Source organism: Rhinopithecus bieti, unplaced genomic scaffold (assembly GCF_001698545.2).
Source record: "Rhinopithecus bieti isolate Rb0 unplaced genomic scaffold, ASM169854v2 scaffold_6380, whole genome shotgun sequence".
Taxonomy (NCBI): domain Eukaryota; kingdom Metazoa; phylum Chordata; class Mammalia; order Primates; family Cercopithecidae; genus Rhinopithecus; species Rhinopithecus bieti.
In genome coordinates this window covers 2,469,642-2,486,488 of record NW_016806642.1, presented here as the reverse complement: position 1 = coordinate 2,486,488, position 16,847 = coordinate 2,469,642, and the positions used below count along the sequence as shown (strand labels likewise).

The 16,847-nt window shown below is 37.3% G+C and overlaps 1 protein-coding gene across 1 annotated transcript in view; it reads right to left on the bottom strand.

Annotated features, from left to right (window-relative positions):
* The window catches only part of DNAI4 (dynein axonemal intermediate chain 4), a 111,926-nt gene that overhangs the window by 59,933 nt on the left and 35,146 nt on the right, over positions 1-16,847 (bottom strand). Inside the window, 1 exon segment of the mRNA XM_017877158.1 lies at positions 2,552-2,708. Coding sequence (XP_017732647.1) covers positions 2,552-2,708 — 157 coding nt within the window.

The following is a 16,847-nucleotide window of genomic DNA, read 5'->3' as shown; positions in this document are numbered from 1 at the left end:
TTTTTTGAGAGAGAGTCTCACTCTGTCCCCCAGGCTGGAGTGTAGTGGCGTGATCTTGGCTCACTGCAACCTCTGCCTCCCGGGTTCAAGCGATTCTCTTGCCTCAGCCTCTGAGTAGCTGGGATTACAGGTGAGTGCCACCATGCTCGGCTAATTTTTGTATTGTTTGTAGAGACGGGGTTTCACCATGTTGGCCAGGTTGGCCTCGAACACCTGACCTCAGGGGATCCGCCTGCCTCAGCCTCCCAAAGTGCTGGGATTGCAGGCATGAGCCACCATGTGTGGCCTATTGTTAACATATTTCTAAACTTCATTTTCACACTTTATATCCCATTTTATCTCCAAACTTGATTTTGTATAATTTATCCAGATCTTTTGTCTAATTCATTAAATCTCTATTCAATTATGTCTAATGTTTAACTCAGTTTACTGCATATTTTCAACAATTACATAAACTACTTTAAAGTTCTTTTTAGATATTTTTCCAAATACAGGTCATGATTTCTGACAGTTTATTTATTGATTTTGAGACAGAGTCCTGCTGTTGCCCAGGATGGAGTGCAGTGTTGTGATCTCCACTCACTGCAAACTTCGCCTCCTGGAAAAGCAATTCTCATGCCTCAGCCTCCTGAGTAGCCGGGATTACAGGCGCCCGCCACCATGCCCAGCTAATTTTTGTATTTTTAATAGGGACAGGGTTTCACCATGTTGGCCAGGCTGGTCTCAAACTCCTGACCTCAAGTGATCCACCTGCCTCAGCCTCCCAAAGTGCTGGGATTATAGGAGTGAGCTACTGCACCCGGCCTGTTTCTTAATGTTAATCACGTTTTAACTCTGTCACTTATTTGTTTAATCATTTCACACATATTTTATATTCTATATCTGATAATATAATTATCTATAGTCTTCAGGATCTATACCAAATTCAACCTGAGGGAATTCTTCTCCTTCTCCCCCCTCTCCTTCTTCTTCTCCCTCCTCTCCCTCTTCTTCTTCTTCTTCATCTTCTTCTTCCTTTTTTTTTTCAGACATGGTCACATGGTCTCTCTTGGTTGACCAGGCTGGAATGCAATGGCGTGAACACGGCTCACTGCAGCCACGACTTCCTGTGATCAGTCAAGTGATTCTCCTACCTCAGCCTCCTGAGCAGCTGGGACTATAAGTATGTACCACCATGCCCGGCTAATCAAAAAAGAAAAAAAAATTGTAGAGATGGGGCTCTCACCATATTGCAGGCTGGTCTCGAACTCCAGGGCTCAAGCCATCCTGCTGCCTTGGCCTCCCAGAGTGCTGGGATTACAGGCATGAGCCACCACACCCAGGTGATCTGAGGGAATCTTAAGAGCCAAAATGGTAGTATGCTTTCCTCCTGAGATTGGTGTTTGCTTCTGACAATAGGGAGTTGACTCTACTGGCCTAGGAGCAGTTGAGATAATTGAGCTCCTTTTGAGAGTCTTGGCTTAACACAAGAATCTCTCTTTCAGCCCTTTCAATGCAAGGGTTGGGAGAACCCAAGAGTCATCACTGGTCTCCAGATCCATGTGTTAATATTAACATTTCTTCCCAACATTTCTCCCTTTCTGATTTCAAAGCAATTATCTGTCACTTTCTTTTTTCCCTCTTTCCTACTTTTTTTTTTTTTTTGGTCTGAGGAACTTTCTCTTCCTTCTTATGAGCTTTTAAAGGTATGCTATTCATGATCTAATATGTACTATGTTTTATAGTTCAAACCATATTATAACATTTTATATTTTGAGAAGGAATAATACCCTAAAATTATTTTACTGATGGAGTTTTTAGTACTATAAATCCTATTCAAATAATACTTTAGGTAAAATAATCAGAATAACTATTAATAATCTACTTATAGTAACTATATTAATTTTAGACAGAGGAGAGTGGAACAAGAACAATTATCAGGGATAAAGAGGGACAGTACAAAATGAAAAAGGGGTCAATTCTTCATGAAAACGTAACAGTCCTTAAATGTGTATCTGCCTAACAACAGACTGTCAAAATACTTGAGACCAAAACAAACTCTATTTATATTCATTAATAAAGAGAAAAGGAAAACTTCTCTAATATAGTAAATTCATTTATTTACCCATATTTTCCCTTCCTAAGTTTTAAATATTAGGTTAGTGCAAAAGTAATTGTGGTTTTGGCTATTACTATAAAAATGTCAGTTCTTTCTTTTAAATTGAAAATGATTTATATATGTATAAAAGTAAAATAATTAAAACTTATATAGAGACTTGGAAGCCTATTTTCTTATTTGGCTTAGAAGTTTGCCTAATTATTTAAAATATGGTAAAGCTATAGGCTCTTCCTCTAGAAAATTTACATACAACATAAACATTTACCTTCCGTATAAGTTCACATGGCACTTACATAACTTTGTATATAATTTTGTAGGGAATATACAATTTCCCCCCAAACCCCCCAGTGTATATCCTGGAATCCCCAAGAACCCTTCACAGAAACAAGGATAAGAACCCTTGGCTTAGCATTTGAATTACAGAAACAATGTAGACAGCTGAACCATACATACGTTACTTTCTCAGCTTCTTCAGATTCTACAGAGACCATGACTGTGGGCAAGTCAAAAAATCTCAGTGTTTCTGTCTCTGTGAGTATTATCTCTATATTCTTCTCCAGGTCTTCTTTTGTTACAATTTTTTCAGGCGCTGCCCTTATCACTTGCAAATCTAAAATACATGACTTAATTAAAATCATTTACTAATTGCTATTTCTAATTTGCATTTTTCCTTCTAGTCACCAAAATACCATACTGGGTAATATATTGCAGGTGGTTAATATAGTCAAGGAACAGGCCAGGTTGTGAGATATAGTCTATTCAACCTTTCTGAAGCCAAATTGGATCTTGTAGGCCATAAACAGCCTTCCTTGCTGACATAACAAGCCTACCCCAGTCTAATACCTATACTCATAACTCTAAAGGTATTCCATTATTACTATCCCACAATATTAATTGGGAACTGGGGTTAGTGACTGTTGGTACTACTCAAGAATATGGAGGCAAGTATATTTAGGGGGCATAATAAGCAACACTTCTTTCAGCCGTGAAGTTAACTTCTAATTTGTAGCTTTAGCAAACTTTTATCCTTCATTTGCTCTCCTTATTAGCTGTCTTTTAATTTAGATGTCATTCCATCTCTAATCATCTTCACCAGGGGTAAAGACTCTACTCTATTAGTCCTGGTTGACCATAGAAGTAAGATTGGAACCAATGTCCATGCAAATAATAGAGTGAAAATAATTGGCCATAAACCTTTAGGACAGTCAGAACTGGATCCAAGGTCTGTGGAAAATTCCATTGAGAATTGAGTTTCAGCCGGGCGCGGTGGCTCAAGCCTGTAATCCCAGCACTTTGGGAGGCCGAGACGGGCAGATCACGAGGTCAGGAGATCGAGACCATCCTGGCTAAACTGGTGAAACCCCGTATCTACTAAAAAATACAAAAAACTAGCCGGGCGAGGTGGCGGGCGCCTGTAGTCCCAGCTACTCGGGAGGCTGAGGCAGGAGAATGGCGTAAACCTGGGAGGCGGAGCCTGCAGTGAGCTGAGATCCGGCCACTGCACTCCAGCCTGGGCCACAGAGCGAGACTCCGTCTCAAAAAAAAAAAAAAGAAAGAAAACAAAGGAGAATTGAGTTTCACAGCCAGGAGAGTTTGGAATTGGTTATGTGGGTAACAGCCATGAGAAAGTATATAAGTGAGAGTTCAGTGTTTTCTACCAACAACAGGGTATACAGCAGACATTCATGAGCCTTTGGGATAGGCAAAGCTTGGACAGCTTTAGGAAAACTTAAGAACGTCTCAGTCTTCTCTTTAAAAGGTTCAGAGCTGAGAAAAACACCTTCCTCATAATCTAAAAAAAAATACAAGTTATTAATCCCAAAACCAACCATGAACATTTTTAATGGCTAAATAAATTATGGTATACCCATCTATGACTATTAAATACTAAGTAATTGAATAATAAAAATTTTTGAAAATACGTTCTAAAATGTTAAATGACAGAGCAGCCCAGAACATGATCTGCACTATGGTAATAAGAATGTAAAATATTATGCAGATAAACAAGGTCAGGAAACAGAAAATTTTAAGTTGCAAATCTTCTTTAGTTTTGGGTGATTCTTCTTTTTTTTAATATTCTTTAATTTTACTATTTGTGTAATAAATTTTAAAAATAAGTAAAAGATTTTATTTATATAAGTAAATCTGACTAAGACAAAATAAGTAAAGAAGTAAATGAGTTATCCACAAGAACAAAATTTGAGGTATATGTAGTCCAAACTTTTTGTCAATGAAGAAAATAAAAAACAGATGTTAAGTGAAAAGTCCACACAGGAATACTAGCAATTTTAAGACTAGCATTTCAGGCTCTTGATTCTCCGAGGTTTCTTACTGTTAGACCACCAGATCTTCCTTTGCAATTTAGTTATATATACTTCAAAGTAGCATTGTGGCACAGACATGCTAATTATGAAAATAAATGATTTTTTTTTTTTTTTTTGAGACGGAGTCTCGCTCTGTCACCCAGACTGGAGTGCAGTGGCCAGATCTCAGCACACTGCAAGCTCCGCCTCCCGGGTTCACGCCATTCTCCTGCCTCAGCCTCCCGAGTAGCTGGGACTACAGGCGCCCGCCACCTCGCCCGGCTAGATTTTGTCTTTTAGTAGAGACGGGGTTTCACCGTGTTAGCCAGGATGGTCTCGATCTCCTGACCTCGTGATCCGCCCGTCTCGGCCTCCCAAAGTGCTGGGATTACAGGCTTGAGCCACCGCGCCCGGCCTGAAAATAAATGATCTTATATTAGATATATTACACATATAGAACCTAATATAGTAACATCTCAGTTATTATGGTTGGGAAAAGTAATAGTCTAGTCAACCTTCTTGACGGCAGAGGAACTACCATTCATAGACCAAGCCCTAGGATGGCAAGTAGGATTTTTGCCTGGAGTTCTGTATCACCCATTTCCTAAATGTTGCTTGAATTTAATATATATTCAGAAACTACCCCCAAACCACACTCTTTACCCATAGAATCTGTCTATTTCATGCGTTAGATCTCCTAACTCTAGACTGGCCGTACCACAGATTTTGAGTTCACCTCTCTCTCCACCTAGAAAAGAATCAATCTGTTCTATCAATCTGTTTTGCCTGCTCCTCTTGACTGCCAATGATGGAGGGAACATCTACACTCCTGATGGTTCTTCCCAGAAGAGGGAGCTCTAGCCTAGTATGACAATCATGGCTCCTCCCCACACCTTTACTCATGAAGCCCCTTGAGAGGGTTAGAGTCCTGAAGTGGTCTAGAACCTTTCATGAATGGGTGGGTAAGTCTGTCAAATTTGAGGGTTTAACAGGGGACTTCTATCCACAATGTGATATTTTGGCTCCAATTCATCATATTTACCCTTACCATATTTTTCAATTAATTCAGAACAGGGTAGGGAAAAGGGATGCAATTGTTTGGCTATTCTCAGAGACCCCAGTAGAGAACAACCTATGAAGCCTTCCTTGGCCTCTACTTTAGCTTCAATGGGCCCAATACAATTACAGTATAATTGAGTCACAAAAGCAGTTTATTCTTCCTCCTTTCTCCTCACTTGTCAAAGGTATCTATTAGTGAGTTATTTATTAACCGAGAGCATCCAAAGACAACCTGTGCATGAGATGCTATTTGGCCTCTACCTTGCAATTAAAACCACAAACTTTTCTAAGCACAAAACTCCTTTTGTTTATATGGTAAAGCAATGGTTCTCAAACTTTACCATGCATCAGAATCACCCAAGGGCTTAGCAATAATTGCTTGGGCTTACCTCTAGACTTTTTTTAAACATTTGGTAAACTTTGTGTTTTAGAATAGTTTTAGGTATACAGAAGAGTTGTAAGAATAATTAGAGTGGCTGGGCGCAGTGGCTCAAGCCTGTAATCCCAGCACTTTGGGAGGCTGAGATGGGCGGATCACAAGGTCAGGAGATCGAGACCATCCTGGCTAACACGGTGAAACCCCGTCTCTACTAAAAAATACAAAACACTAGCCGGGCGAGGTGGCCGGCGCCTGTAGTCCCAGCTACTCAGGAGGCTGAGGCAGGAGAATGGCGTGAACCCGGGAGACGGAGCTTGCAGTGAGCCAGGATCCGGCCACTACACTCCAGCCTGGGTGACAGAGCAAGACTCCGTCTCAAAAAAAAAAAGAATAATTAGAGTTTCTGTATACCCTATATCCAGTTTTCCCTATTGTTAACATTACTTTGGTACATTTAGTACAACTACAATATTGCTATTTTATTGTCATATAAAGTCCATATTTTATTCTGATTTCCTTAAATTTAACTGTCATTTTTCTCTTCCAGGATCTCATCCAAGACACCACATTACATTTAGTCATCATGCCTCCTTAGGGTTCTCTACACTGTGACAATTTCTCAGAATTTCCTTGTTTTTGATGACTTTGAGAGTTTTGAAGAGTAGTGGTCACATATTTTGTACCCTTCAATTTGTGATTTTCTGATGTTAAACAAGTGTTATGGGTTTCTGGGAGGAAGACTACAGAGGTAAAGTGTCATTCTCATCATGTCATATCAAAGATACATGATAACAACCTAACTTATCATTGATGGTGTTAATCTTTACCACCTGTCAATATCCTCTGCTTTAAAGTGATTTTTCCCCCTCTCTCCTATGCATATTGTACTGTTTAGAAGAAAGTCAACATGCAAATCCCATACTTATAGAATGGGAAGTTAAGATCCACCTTCTTGAGGGAAGAATATCTATATAATAATTTGGAATTCTTGTATAAAAAGATTTGTCTATTCTCTCCTCTTCATTTATTCAATATTTGTTTGTGTGACTATGAACTCATGGGTATTTATTTTATAATTTGGTTTATAATCCAATTCTACACTATTTATTTTGTTGTTGAAATTGTTCTACCTTTTGCCATTGTGAGCTCTTTGTGTTGGCTGCTAGGTTCCTCTCAAATACCCCTTTTTGTTGTTTGTTTATTGTAGAGATTTGTTCTGTTTTGTTTTGTTTGAGCACTTCTTTACTTTCTGCTCATCTTTTATCCCCGCCTCAGCTCTAGAATTGGGCATTTCTTCAGAGCCCTGGTTACTTTTATTAGACAATGGAATTAGAAACCAAAATCTGAGCACTGAGAGTACCTGCTGCTTCTGGGGTGTCATTGCTTCTAGGCCTTCTTAGTGGACAGAGCTAAGAAATATTTGTATGTACACTAACTTGTATATATAAACATATCTATACATCTGTGTTCACCTATATATCTCTATTAAGCTAAACATGAGTTTATATTAATGTTTTTGACACTTGTTTGATATCACATGGATAATTCTAGCTTCCTTTCTTGCTTTCTGTAATCTCCCACTCCAACAATGTTGAGTTCCTACCATCTGCCCTCCAATTACTTACATGTTCAATCCCAGTATGCATGTACAATGATTCAGAATTATTAACCCCATACCCCATGGGAAATGACTACAAACTAGAGTGTTTATTTGCAGTTCCTTTTGTCTTTAATCTCACAGCCTCTACTCATTTTCAATATTATTTAGGTGTATACCCTTTCCTCCCACTCCTTCTGGGGGGTTATATTATACATTTGTAAGGCAGTTTGATTCTTCTGTTACAGTCTGTATTCCATTGTAGGATCCTCCTATTTCTTAACTGTGATTAAAAAAAAAAATTCCCAAATTTTAAGTCTCACTTTTTGTGCAGTAATATTCTATGGGTTTTAGTAAAGGCATGGTGCTATGTATCCACCATTACAGTATCTATACAGAGTAGTTTTACCATCCTAAAAAATATTCTTTGTGCTTCACCCATTCAACTCTCCCTTCTCTTCAAGGCCCTAGCAACCATTGATTGATCTGTTTTCTGTTTCTATAGTTTTGCCTTTCTCTAGACTGTCATATAAATAGAATCAGACAGGATATAGTCTTTCCAGACTGGTTTATTTAACTTAGCAATAAGTATTTAAGATTCATCAATCTTGTTGCATGGATTCATAGCTCATTCTTTTATTGCTAAATAATATTCCATTATATGGACATACTTTTGTTTGTTTATTCACCACTTAAAAGTCATCTTGGTTGCTTCTAGTCTTGCATTTATGATTAAGCTGCTAGAAACATTTGAGTGCAAATTTTTGTGTGAAGATAAATTTTCAGCTCATTTGAGTAAATACCAAGGAACACAACTGCTTGATGATATGGTAAGAGTATGTTTAGTTTTATGAGAAATTGCCAAACTATATTCCAAACTGGATGTACCTACCATTGTGCATCCCCACCAGCAAGGAATGAGAGTTCCTATTTCTCCACATATTTGCCAGCAATTGGTATTATCAGGTTTTTTAGCCATTTAAATGCATATGTAGTAGTATCTCATATTTAATTTGCATTTTCCTAATGACATATGAAACTGAGCATCATTTCATATGCTTATATGCCATCTGTATACCTTTTTTGATGAAGTATCTGTTCCTACATTTTGTTCATTTTTCACTGGGTTGGTGATATGGTTTGGCTGTGTCCCTGCCCAAATCTCATCTTGAATTGTGACTCCCACAATTCCCACATGTCATGGGAAGAACCCAGTGGGAGGTGATTGAATTAAGGGGGCGGGTAACTACGACAATTTCATGTCATGAGAGCAACCCAGTGGGAGGTGACTGACTTATGGTAGCAGGTCTTTCCTGTGCTGTTCTTGTGATAGTGAATGAGTCTCAAGAGATCTGATGGTTTTAAAAATGGGAGTTTCCCTGCACAACTTCTCTCTTGTTTGCGTGCTGCCATCCATGTGAGACATGACTTGCTCATCCTTGCCTTCCACCATGATTGTGAGGTCTCTCTAGCCACGTGGAAGGTAAGTCCATTAAACCTCTTTTTCTTCCCAGTCTTGGGTATGTCTTTATCAGCAGCGTGAAAACAGAGTAATAGAGTTGGGGTTTTTTAATTGTGAAATTTATGAATTGTTTATGTACTTTGGATAAAAGTCCTTTATGATCTATTTGATTTGCAAACAATTTTCTCCCAGCCTGTGATTTGTCTTATCATTCACTTAACATTGTCTTTCACAAAGCAAAAATTTTTTAAAAGTCCAATTCTACCATTTTCTACTTTTATGGATTGTGCTTTTGGTGTATCTAAAATTCCATTACCAAAGCCAAGATCACACAGATTTTTTCCTGATGTTTTTCAAAAAGTTTCATACTTTTGCATTTTAAATTTAGGCCCATGATCCATTTTGAGTTAATTTTTGAGTAAGATGTAAGGTCTGTGTCTATGCTCTCTCTCTCACTTTTTTTTTTTTTATGTGGATGTTCAATTGTTCCATCAACATTTATTGAAAAGAGAATTCTTTCTTCATTGAATTGCCTTTGTGTTTTTGTAAAAAAAGTCAGTTAATTATATTAGTGTGGGTCTATTTCTGAGTTCCGTATTCCATTTTATTTATCAGTGTACTTGATTATGATAGCTCTATAATTATGCTTGAAATCAGGTAATGTGAGTCCTCTGGGTTTTTTTTCCAGAGTTGAGCTGGCTGTTAAATCCTCTGCTCTTCAATATAAATTATAGACTTAATTAGCTGATATCTACAAAATGATTGCTGGGATTTTGATTAAGATTGGATTGAATCTATACATCGAATTACAAAGAACTGATATCTTTACAATACTGAGTGTTCCAATGCATGCATATGAAACTCATTTATTTATTTATTTTTACTTTTTTCATCCCTATTTTGAAGCTTTCTGTGTATAGATTCTGTAAATATTTTGTTAGATTTATACTTCTTATTTTCTGATGCTATTGTAAATGTTTTTTGTTATTGTAGTTTAATTTCAAAGTTTAGTAGTTCGTTGATGGCAAACAGAAAGGCAGTTTGCTTTCATATATTGAACTTGTATCCTGCAATGTTGCAGGATACATGCCTATTGGTGCCAGGAAGTTTTCTTATTTTTTTTTTTTTTTTTTTTTTGTAGATTCTTAGGAATTTTCTATATAGACAATGATGTCATCTGTAAGTATAGACAGTTTTATTTCTTGCCTTCCAATCTGTATAAACTTTTTTTTTGAGACAGAGTTTCGCTCTTGTCACCAGGCTGGAGTTCAATGGTGTGATCTGGGTTCACTGCAACCTCCACCTCCCAGGTTCAAGTGATTCTCCTGCTTCAGCTTCCCAAGTAGCTGGGATTACCGGTGTGCTAATTTTTGTTTTCTTAGTATATACGGGGTTTCACCATGTTGGCCCAGCTGGTCTTGAACTCCTGACCTCAGGTGATCTGCCCATCTTGGCTTCCCAAAGTGCTGGGACTACAGGTGTGAGTCACCACACTTGGCCCAATCTGCATAAACTTTATTCCTTTTTAAAAAAGTAAACCTAGTTTCGTTTTGCCTGTGACATAATTTTTTAAATATCTTTTAAGGAAGATATTTTAAATATATTGTATTTTACAGGAATATACAATTTTTAAATTGCAAAGTGACAATTTATAATTATTTACATTTATGGGTTACAAAGTGATGGTTTAAAAGTAGAATAATTAAATCAAGCTATCCATCACCTCAAATACTCAACATTTTGTGGTAGAAACATTTGAAATTTCTCTCTTTGCAATTTTGTAATAATAGACTATTCTATTATTCTATTATTAACTATATTTACCACATTATGAAATAGACTTTTTTTTAAAAAAAAAAATACTTCTCCTAAGATTTTTCACCCTTTGATCATCATCTCCCCAATCTCCCAAATCCCTAACCTCTGTAACTACCATTCTACATTCCACCTCTATGAGATCAATTGTCTTAGATTCCACATATAAATGAGAACATGTAGTATTTGTCTTTCTGTGTCTGGTTTATTTCCCTTAGCATAATGTTCTCTAATTCATTACATCCATGTTGTCACAAATGACAGAATTTCCTTCTTTTTAAGGCTGAATAGTTTTCCACTGTGTGTATATACCACATTTCCTTTATTCATTCATCTGTTGATGAACATAGGTTGATTCCATAACTTGGCTACTGTGAATAGTGCTGCAACGAACATGGGATGCAGTCAGAGAAACTGATCTCAAATCTTTTGGGTAAATACCCAGAAGCAGGATTGCTGGATCTTATGGTAATTCTATTTTTAGTATGAGGAACCTACCTAGTTTTCCATAATGGCTATACTAATTTATATTCTCATCAACAGTGTATGAGAGTTCTTTTTCTGTATCTGATGAGATGATCACACAGTTTTTGTCCTTCATTCTATTGTGATGTATCATATTTATTAATTTGCATATGTTGAACCATGCTTGCATCTCAGGGACAAATCCCACTTGATCATGGTGGATAAGTTTTTCCAATGTGTTTTGGAATTCAGTTTGCTAATATTCTGTTGAGGATTTTTGTATCCATGTTCATCAAGGATATTGGCCCATGATTTTTTCTTGTAATGTCTTTGTCTGGCTTTGGTATCAGGGTGATATTGGCCTTGTAAAATTAGTTTGGAAATGTTCCCCTTTCAGACCCCAACTGCAACCCTGCCCAACTGCAGATACCAAATAGCGTAATTGCCTAGCCAAGGAATACAACCTGTGACCAGATTAACCAGAAGCCATCAAAGTACCCTGTCAGCAGCTCTGCCTGATGGCAGAGAACAGCCAGTTGTCTCAAGAGACAGTGGAAACCTAAGTTATTAATTGTATATCTCTCTTCTTTTCTAACATATGCATTTGGTGTTATAAATTTCCCTCTAAAAATTGCTTTTTCTGCATCCCCAAATTGTGATAAGTTGTATTTTCATTTTCATTGAGTTCAAATTATTTGTTTTTAAATTTCTCTTGAGACTTCTTTGGCCCATAGGTTATTTAGATTTTTGTAGTTTGATTTACAAATGTTTAGAAAATGTCCAGTTATCTTGCTGTTATGATTTCTAGCTTATTGCTATTGTCAACTGAGCACATACCTTGTATAATTTCTATTCTTTGGGGTTTGTTGAAGTATGCTTTATGGCCCAGGATGTGGTCTACAGAATGCCATCTATCCTTTCTTTATGTAGATCCAAGTTTCTGACCCATGTCATTTTTCTTTTGCCTGAAGAAGTTCTTTCCACATTTCTTTCAGAGCTGGTCTGCTGGCAATAAATTACCTCAGAATTTTGTTTATCTGGGAAAATCTTCATTTCTCCTTTACCCTTGAAGGATAATTTTTCTGGATATAGAATTATAGAATGCCAGTTTTTAATATCAACATTTTAAAGATTTTTGTTCCACTCTTTTCTTGTTTATCTGGTGTCTGATGAGAAGTCAATTGTAATTTATATCCTTGTTCTTCTAGCCAGGTGTGATGACTCATGCCTATAATAATCCCAGCACTTAGGGAGGCTTGAGGCAGGAGAATCACTTGAGCCCAGGAGTTCAAGAGCAGCCTGGGCAACATGGCAAAAACCTGTCTGTACAAAATAAAAGAGAAAAAAAGAAAATAATAAAAAATATATGCTTGTTCTGCCACAGGTAAGATGTTTTTTCCTTCTGGCTTCCTTCAAGATGTTCTCTTTGTCTTTTGTTGTCTGTAATTTGAATATAATATTCCTAGGTTTTGTGTTTTTGTTTTGCTTTGATATTTATCTTGATTGGTATTCTTTTTGTATCTGTGGTTTAGTGCCTGACATTAATTTTGAAATGTTCTCAACAAGTATTACTACAAGCATTTCTTCTATCCCATTCTCTCTTCTTCTGGTATTCCAATTGTGCATATGTTACACCTTTTGATATTATCCCAGAGTTATTGGATGGCTGTTCTATTTTCATTCTTTTTTCTCTTTGCATTTTAGTTTGGGAAGTTTTTATTGACTGATCTTCAAATTAACTGATTCTTTCCTTAACCCTGTGAAGTCAGTGGGGCTATCAAAGATATTCTTCATTCATGTTGCTGTGTTTTTGATATCTAGCATGTCATTTTGAGTCTTTCATATAATTTTCACCTCTCTTCTGACATTACACACCTTGCACATTGCATACTTTTTCCATCAGATCTCTTAACATATTAATAATAATTATTTAAAATGCCCTGTCCAATAATTTTTAAATTTTTATCATAACAGTCTGGGTTTGATGCTTGCTTGATCTCTTCAAAATATTTTTTTCTTGCCCTTTAGCACTCCTAATGACTTTTCGTTAAAAGTCAGACATGCTGTATCCTGTAACAGGTGCTGAGGTAATAAGGCCTTCAGCAGAAGAATTGATGGTACTCAGGGTAGCAATTTGGTTGTGCTTAATGCTGTTGTAGCTACAGGTATCAAAATCTTTCTTGTTTTTGTTTCCCCTCCTGGCTTTCAGGCTTCTCTGTATTGCTTTAGAGAAAGCCTATGTCTTGCAATTCTTTCATCTGTAATCCAGTATTGTCACTCTGGAGGTTCACTGGTGGTAAGTGGGGAGAAGGGAAATAGTCTACAATCTAATTGACTCTCACACTTTTAGTTAACCTGTGTCTTGGAGACATGGTGTTCACAAGTATATCTATTCCTACTTCAAGGGTATAGTTGTCTTATCCCTGCCCCTACTCCCTTCCCTGGCTGCAACATTCCCAATCGAATTCCTTAAGCACTGTTATTTTTCCTCCTTATTTAAGAAATAAAGGCTGGTGCTAGAGTAGAATTCCCTTACCCTAACTGGGCTATAGTTTCAAAATTACCCTCTGGCAAATTTCCCCCACCCCCCATCCCCAGATTAAGTCTTTGTTAGAAAAAAGAGGCTAGGAGTGTTTTAATGTGGATATTCTTTCCCTCCCCTACCAGGGCCACTAGCTTATCTTCAGCTCAGATCCTTAGCTCAGATCCTCACTGAAAGAATCCACTGGATTCCTAGAATGAAAGCCCATGTAAGTGTGGGCCCTCTCTTTCCCATGACTGTGCTCCTCCATGAATTTTTTACTCTTATACTAGTAAAATACTCAGCCTCCAGCAATTCATGAAAATAATCATTCATGTGTTCCTCCAGCTTATGGTAAGCAACTGTTGGGAACTGTATTTCTCTGGATTGTTTTGAGTCTCTAGATCTCAAGGTGGCAGTTTGCCCTTGTCACCACAGTTCTCTGATGAGTCCAAGAAAAGCTGTTAATTTTCAATTTGTCTAACTTTTTCTTGTTATAAGATGGGAGTAATGACTTCTAAACTCTCTACATACAAGAACAGAAACTGGAAGTCCACCCCCAGAATTTTTTATTCAGTAGGTCTGGGAGGGGGGAAGTTACGAACATATTTTAAATATATTTTTATCTAGAAGTATATTAGAACAGGCTAATTTCAGGAATTTTGTGAGTCAGTTGTTAAACATAGACATTACTCAAAATTACATTATATAAATTTATTATTAAATAAATCATATTAAAAACAAAGATAATAATTACTCAAGGATCATCACTTCCTAATTATGCTATTAAATTTTACTACTGCCTTCCGGAAGTGGTGGCTCACATCCTGCAATCCCAGTACTTTGGGAGGCCAAGACAGGCAGATCACTCGAGACCAGCCTAGCAAAAAAGGTGAAATCCTGTCTCTACTAAAAATTCAAAAATTAGCTGGGTGTGGTGGCAGGCGCCTGTAATCCCAGCTACTTGGGCGTCTGAGGCAGGAGAATCGCCTGAACCCAGGAAACAGAGGTTGTAGTGAGCCGAGATCGCACCACTGCACTCCACGCTGGGTGACAGAGCGAGACTTTGTCTCAAAAAAAAAAAAAAAAAAAATTTACTACTACCTAATCTCTTGCAGTTATTTAAAATATCTACTGTATCTGTATGGTGGTGCGCTACTAAGTATCTGTTTGTAACTTCCCATTCAGAAAATTTATGTTGGGAGCTTGAAATCTGCTGTGATGAGAGGATTTATAACATGGAAATTGGCAAATGCAGCAAATAAGGATTTTCTTGCCACCTGTGTAGTTAGTAAAACATTTATCAGAATACTTATTGCTTAGGCCTAAACCCTAGTCCCAGATATTGCAATTCGATTGACTTGAATCGAGACACAACTATGGGAATTTTTTTAAGGCATACCAGATGACTTTAATATGCATTCTAGAGTGAGGAAACACTGTTCTAGTCTAAAAAAGAAGCCAGGGGGTAGAAGTCGAATTGTTTAGGTGTCACTCATTTTAGAGGCTGACTTCATAGTTACAATTCACCAGCAACGGCCGGGCATGGTGGCTCACGCCTGTAATCCCAGCACTTTGGGAAGCCGAGGCAGGCAGATCACCAGGCCAGGAGTTCAAGACCAGCCTGTGCAATATGGTGAAACCCCGTCTCTACTAAAAATACAAAAATTAGCCAGGCGTGGTGGTAAGTGCCTGTATTCCCAGCTATTCGGGAGGCTGAGGCAGAAGAGTCACTTGAACCAGGGAGGCAGAGGTTGCAGTGAGCCAAGATCACGCCACTGAACTGCAGCCTGGGCGACAGAGCAAGACTCTGTCTAAAAGAAAAAAAAAAAAAGAAAAAAAATTCACCAGCAGCTGACCAAGATGATATAAATATGTACATTGTTTTTCAGGTCTTCTGGAGGTAAATTTGTGTTACTTGTTTTTGTTTGTTTTTGATGTAGACAAGCAAAAAAGGCTTCAAGAGAAATTGTTACATAAAGATTTAGTCTTTATGCTAAGAGCAATGCAAATCTTTTGAAGAGTTAGTTTCTAAGCAAAAGAGGATGCAATTAGTTGTGTTTCTAAAAAAAATTCTGAATATAATTTTGAAAAATAGATTGGAAGGTGGCAAGAATATCTATAGAGAAAGCTGGGGGAGGTAATGACAATAATCCAGTTTTCCCGGCCTCTAACTGAGAGAATGAGGGTCTTTCCTGCAGCAGACATTGCTGATTGGTTAGGTTTTTATTCCAAACCCTATCTCTCTTCCCTTGTCTCTTTCTTTTAATAGAAATAATATAATTAATAGAAAGCTAAATAGCTATTAATATAATTAATAGAAAGCTAAATACTTGATTTTCCAGCCTCTCTTAAAGCTAAGGCTGATCATGTGACACTTCTGGCCAATAAGATGAAAGCAGAAATATAAAGGAAGGGGAAAGGCTTCTGGGAAATTTTTTACCTTCCTGAAAAATGAGATAGATATGATGATGCTACTTCCCTTCTCCTTTCTGTCTTTAATGTGGATAATATGCCCAGAGCGAGCTGGAGAAGATATTTTTAGACCATAAGAAAAGAAGAAAGGCTTTAGGAAAGAGAATAGCAGAACGGCCAATCCAAATTCTGACAAAATTAAGCCAAAAAAATCAAAGCCAAAAGCTATCTCTTCTTTTAATGTGAGAAAAGTAAATATTTGTTCAAGTTCTTTTTAGTTGGGTATTCTGTTATTTGTTGTCAGTCATTCCTGTTACATCTCCCAACATCAAAAAGAAAAGTCCATAAAGCACCATTTTTCCAGCCTTATATCTTCACCAGTCCCTCATCATTTTAAAGGAAAAAAATCCTTATTGCACTGCAAAGCAAGTACCCCTCAAGTATATAACCATTTCTCCCAGCACTTTTGATCATTCATTATTATTTCCTCATTCTTGTATCTTCATTTTCATAATCCTTTCCATTACCTCATGTTTTACCCTCTGCCTGGATTGGGCTTCCCCTACTTCTCTGGACAAGTAACTAATAATCTTTAAAAACCTAATTCAAAAGTCAATAATGTTCTCTGTGAAGCCTTTTTTATTTTACCTCAAAGGATTTAATCACTTCTTTCCAAGTGTTCCCATGACATTCCACATATGTCATTATGGAACTGATCACAAATGTATCAGAA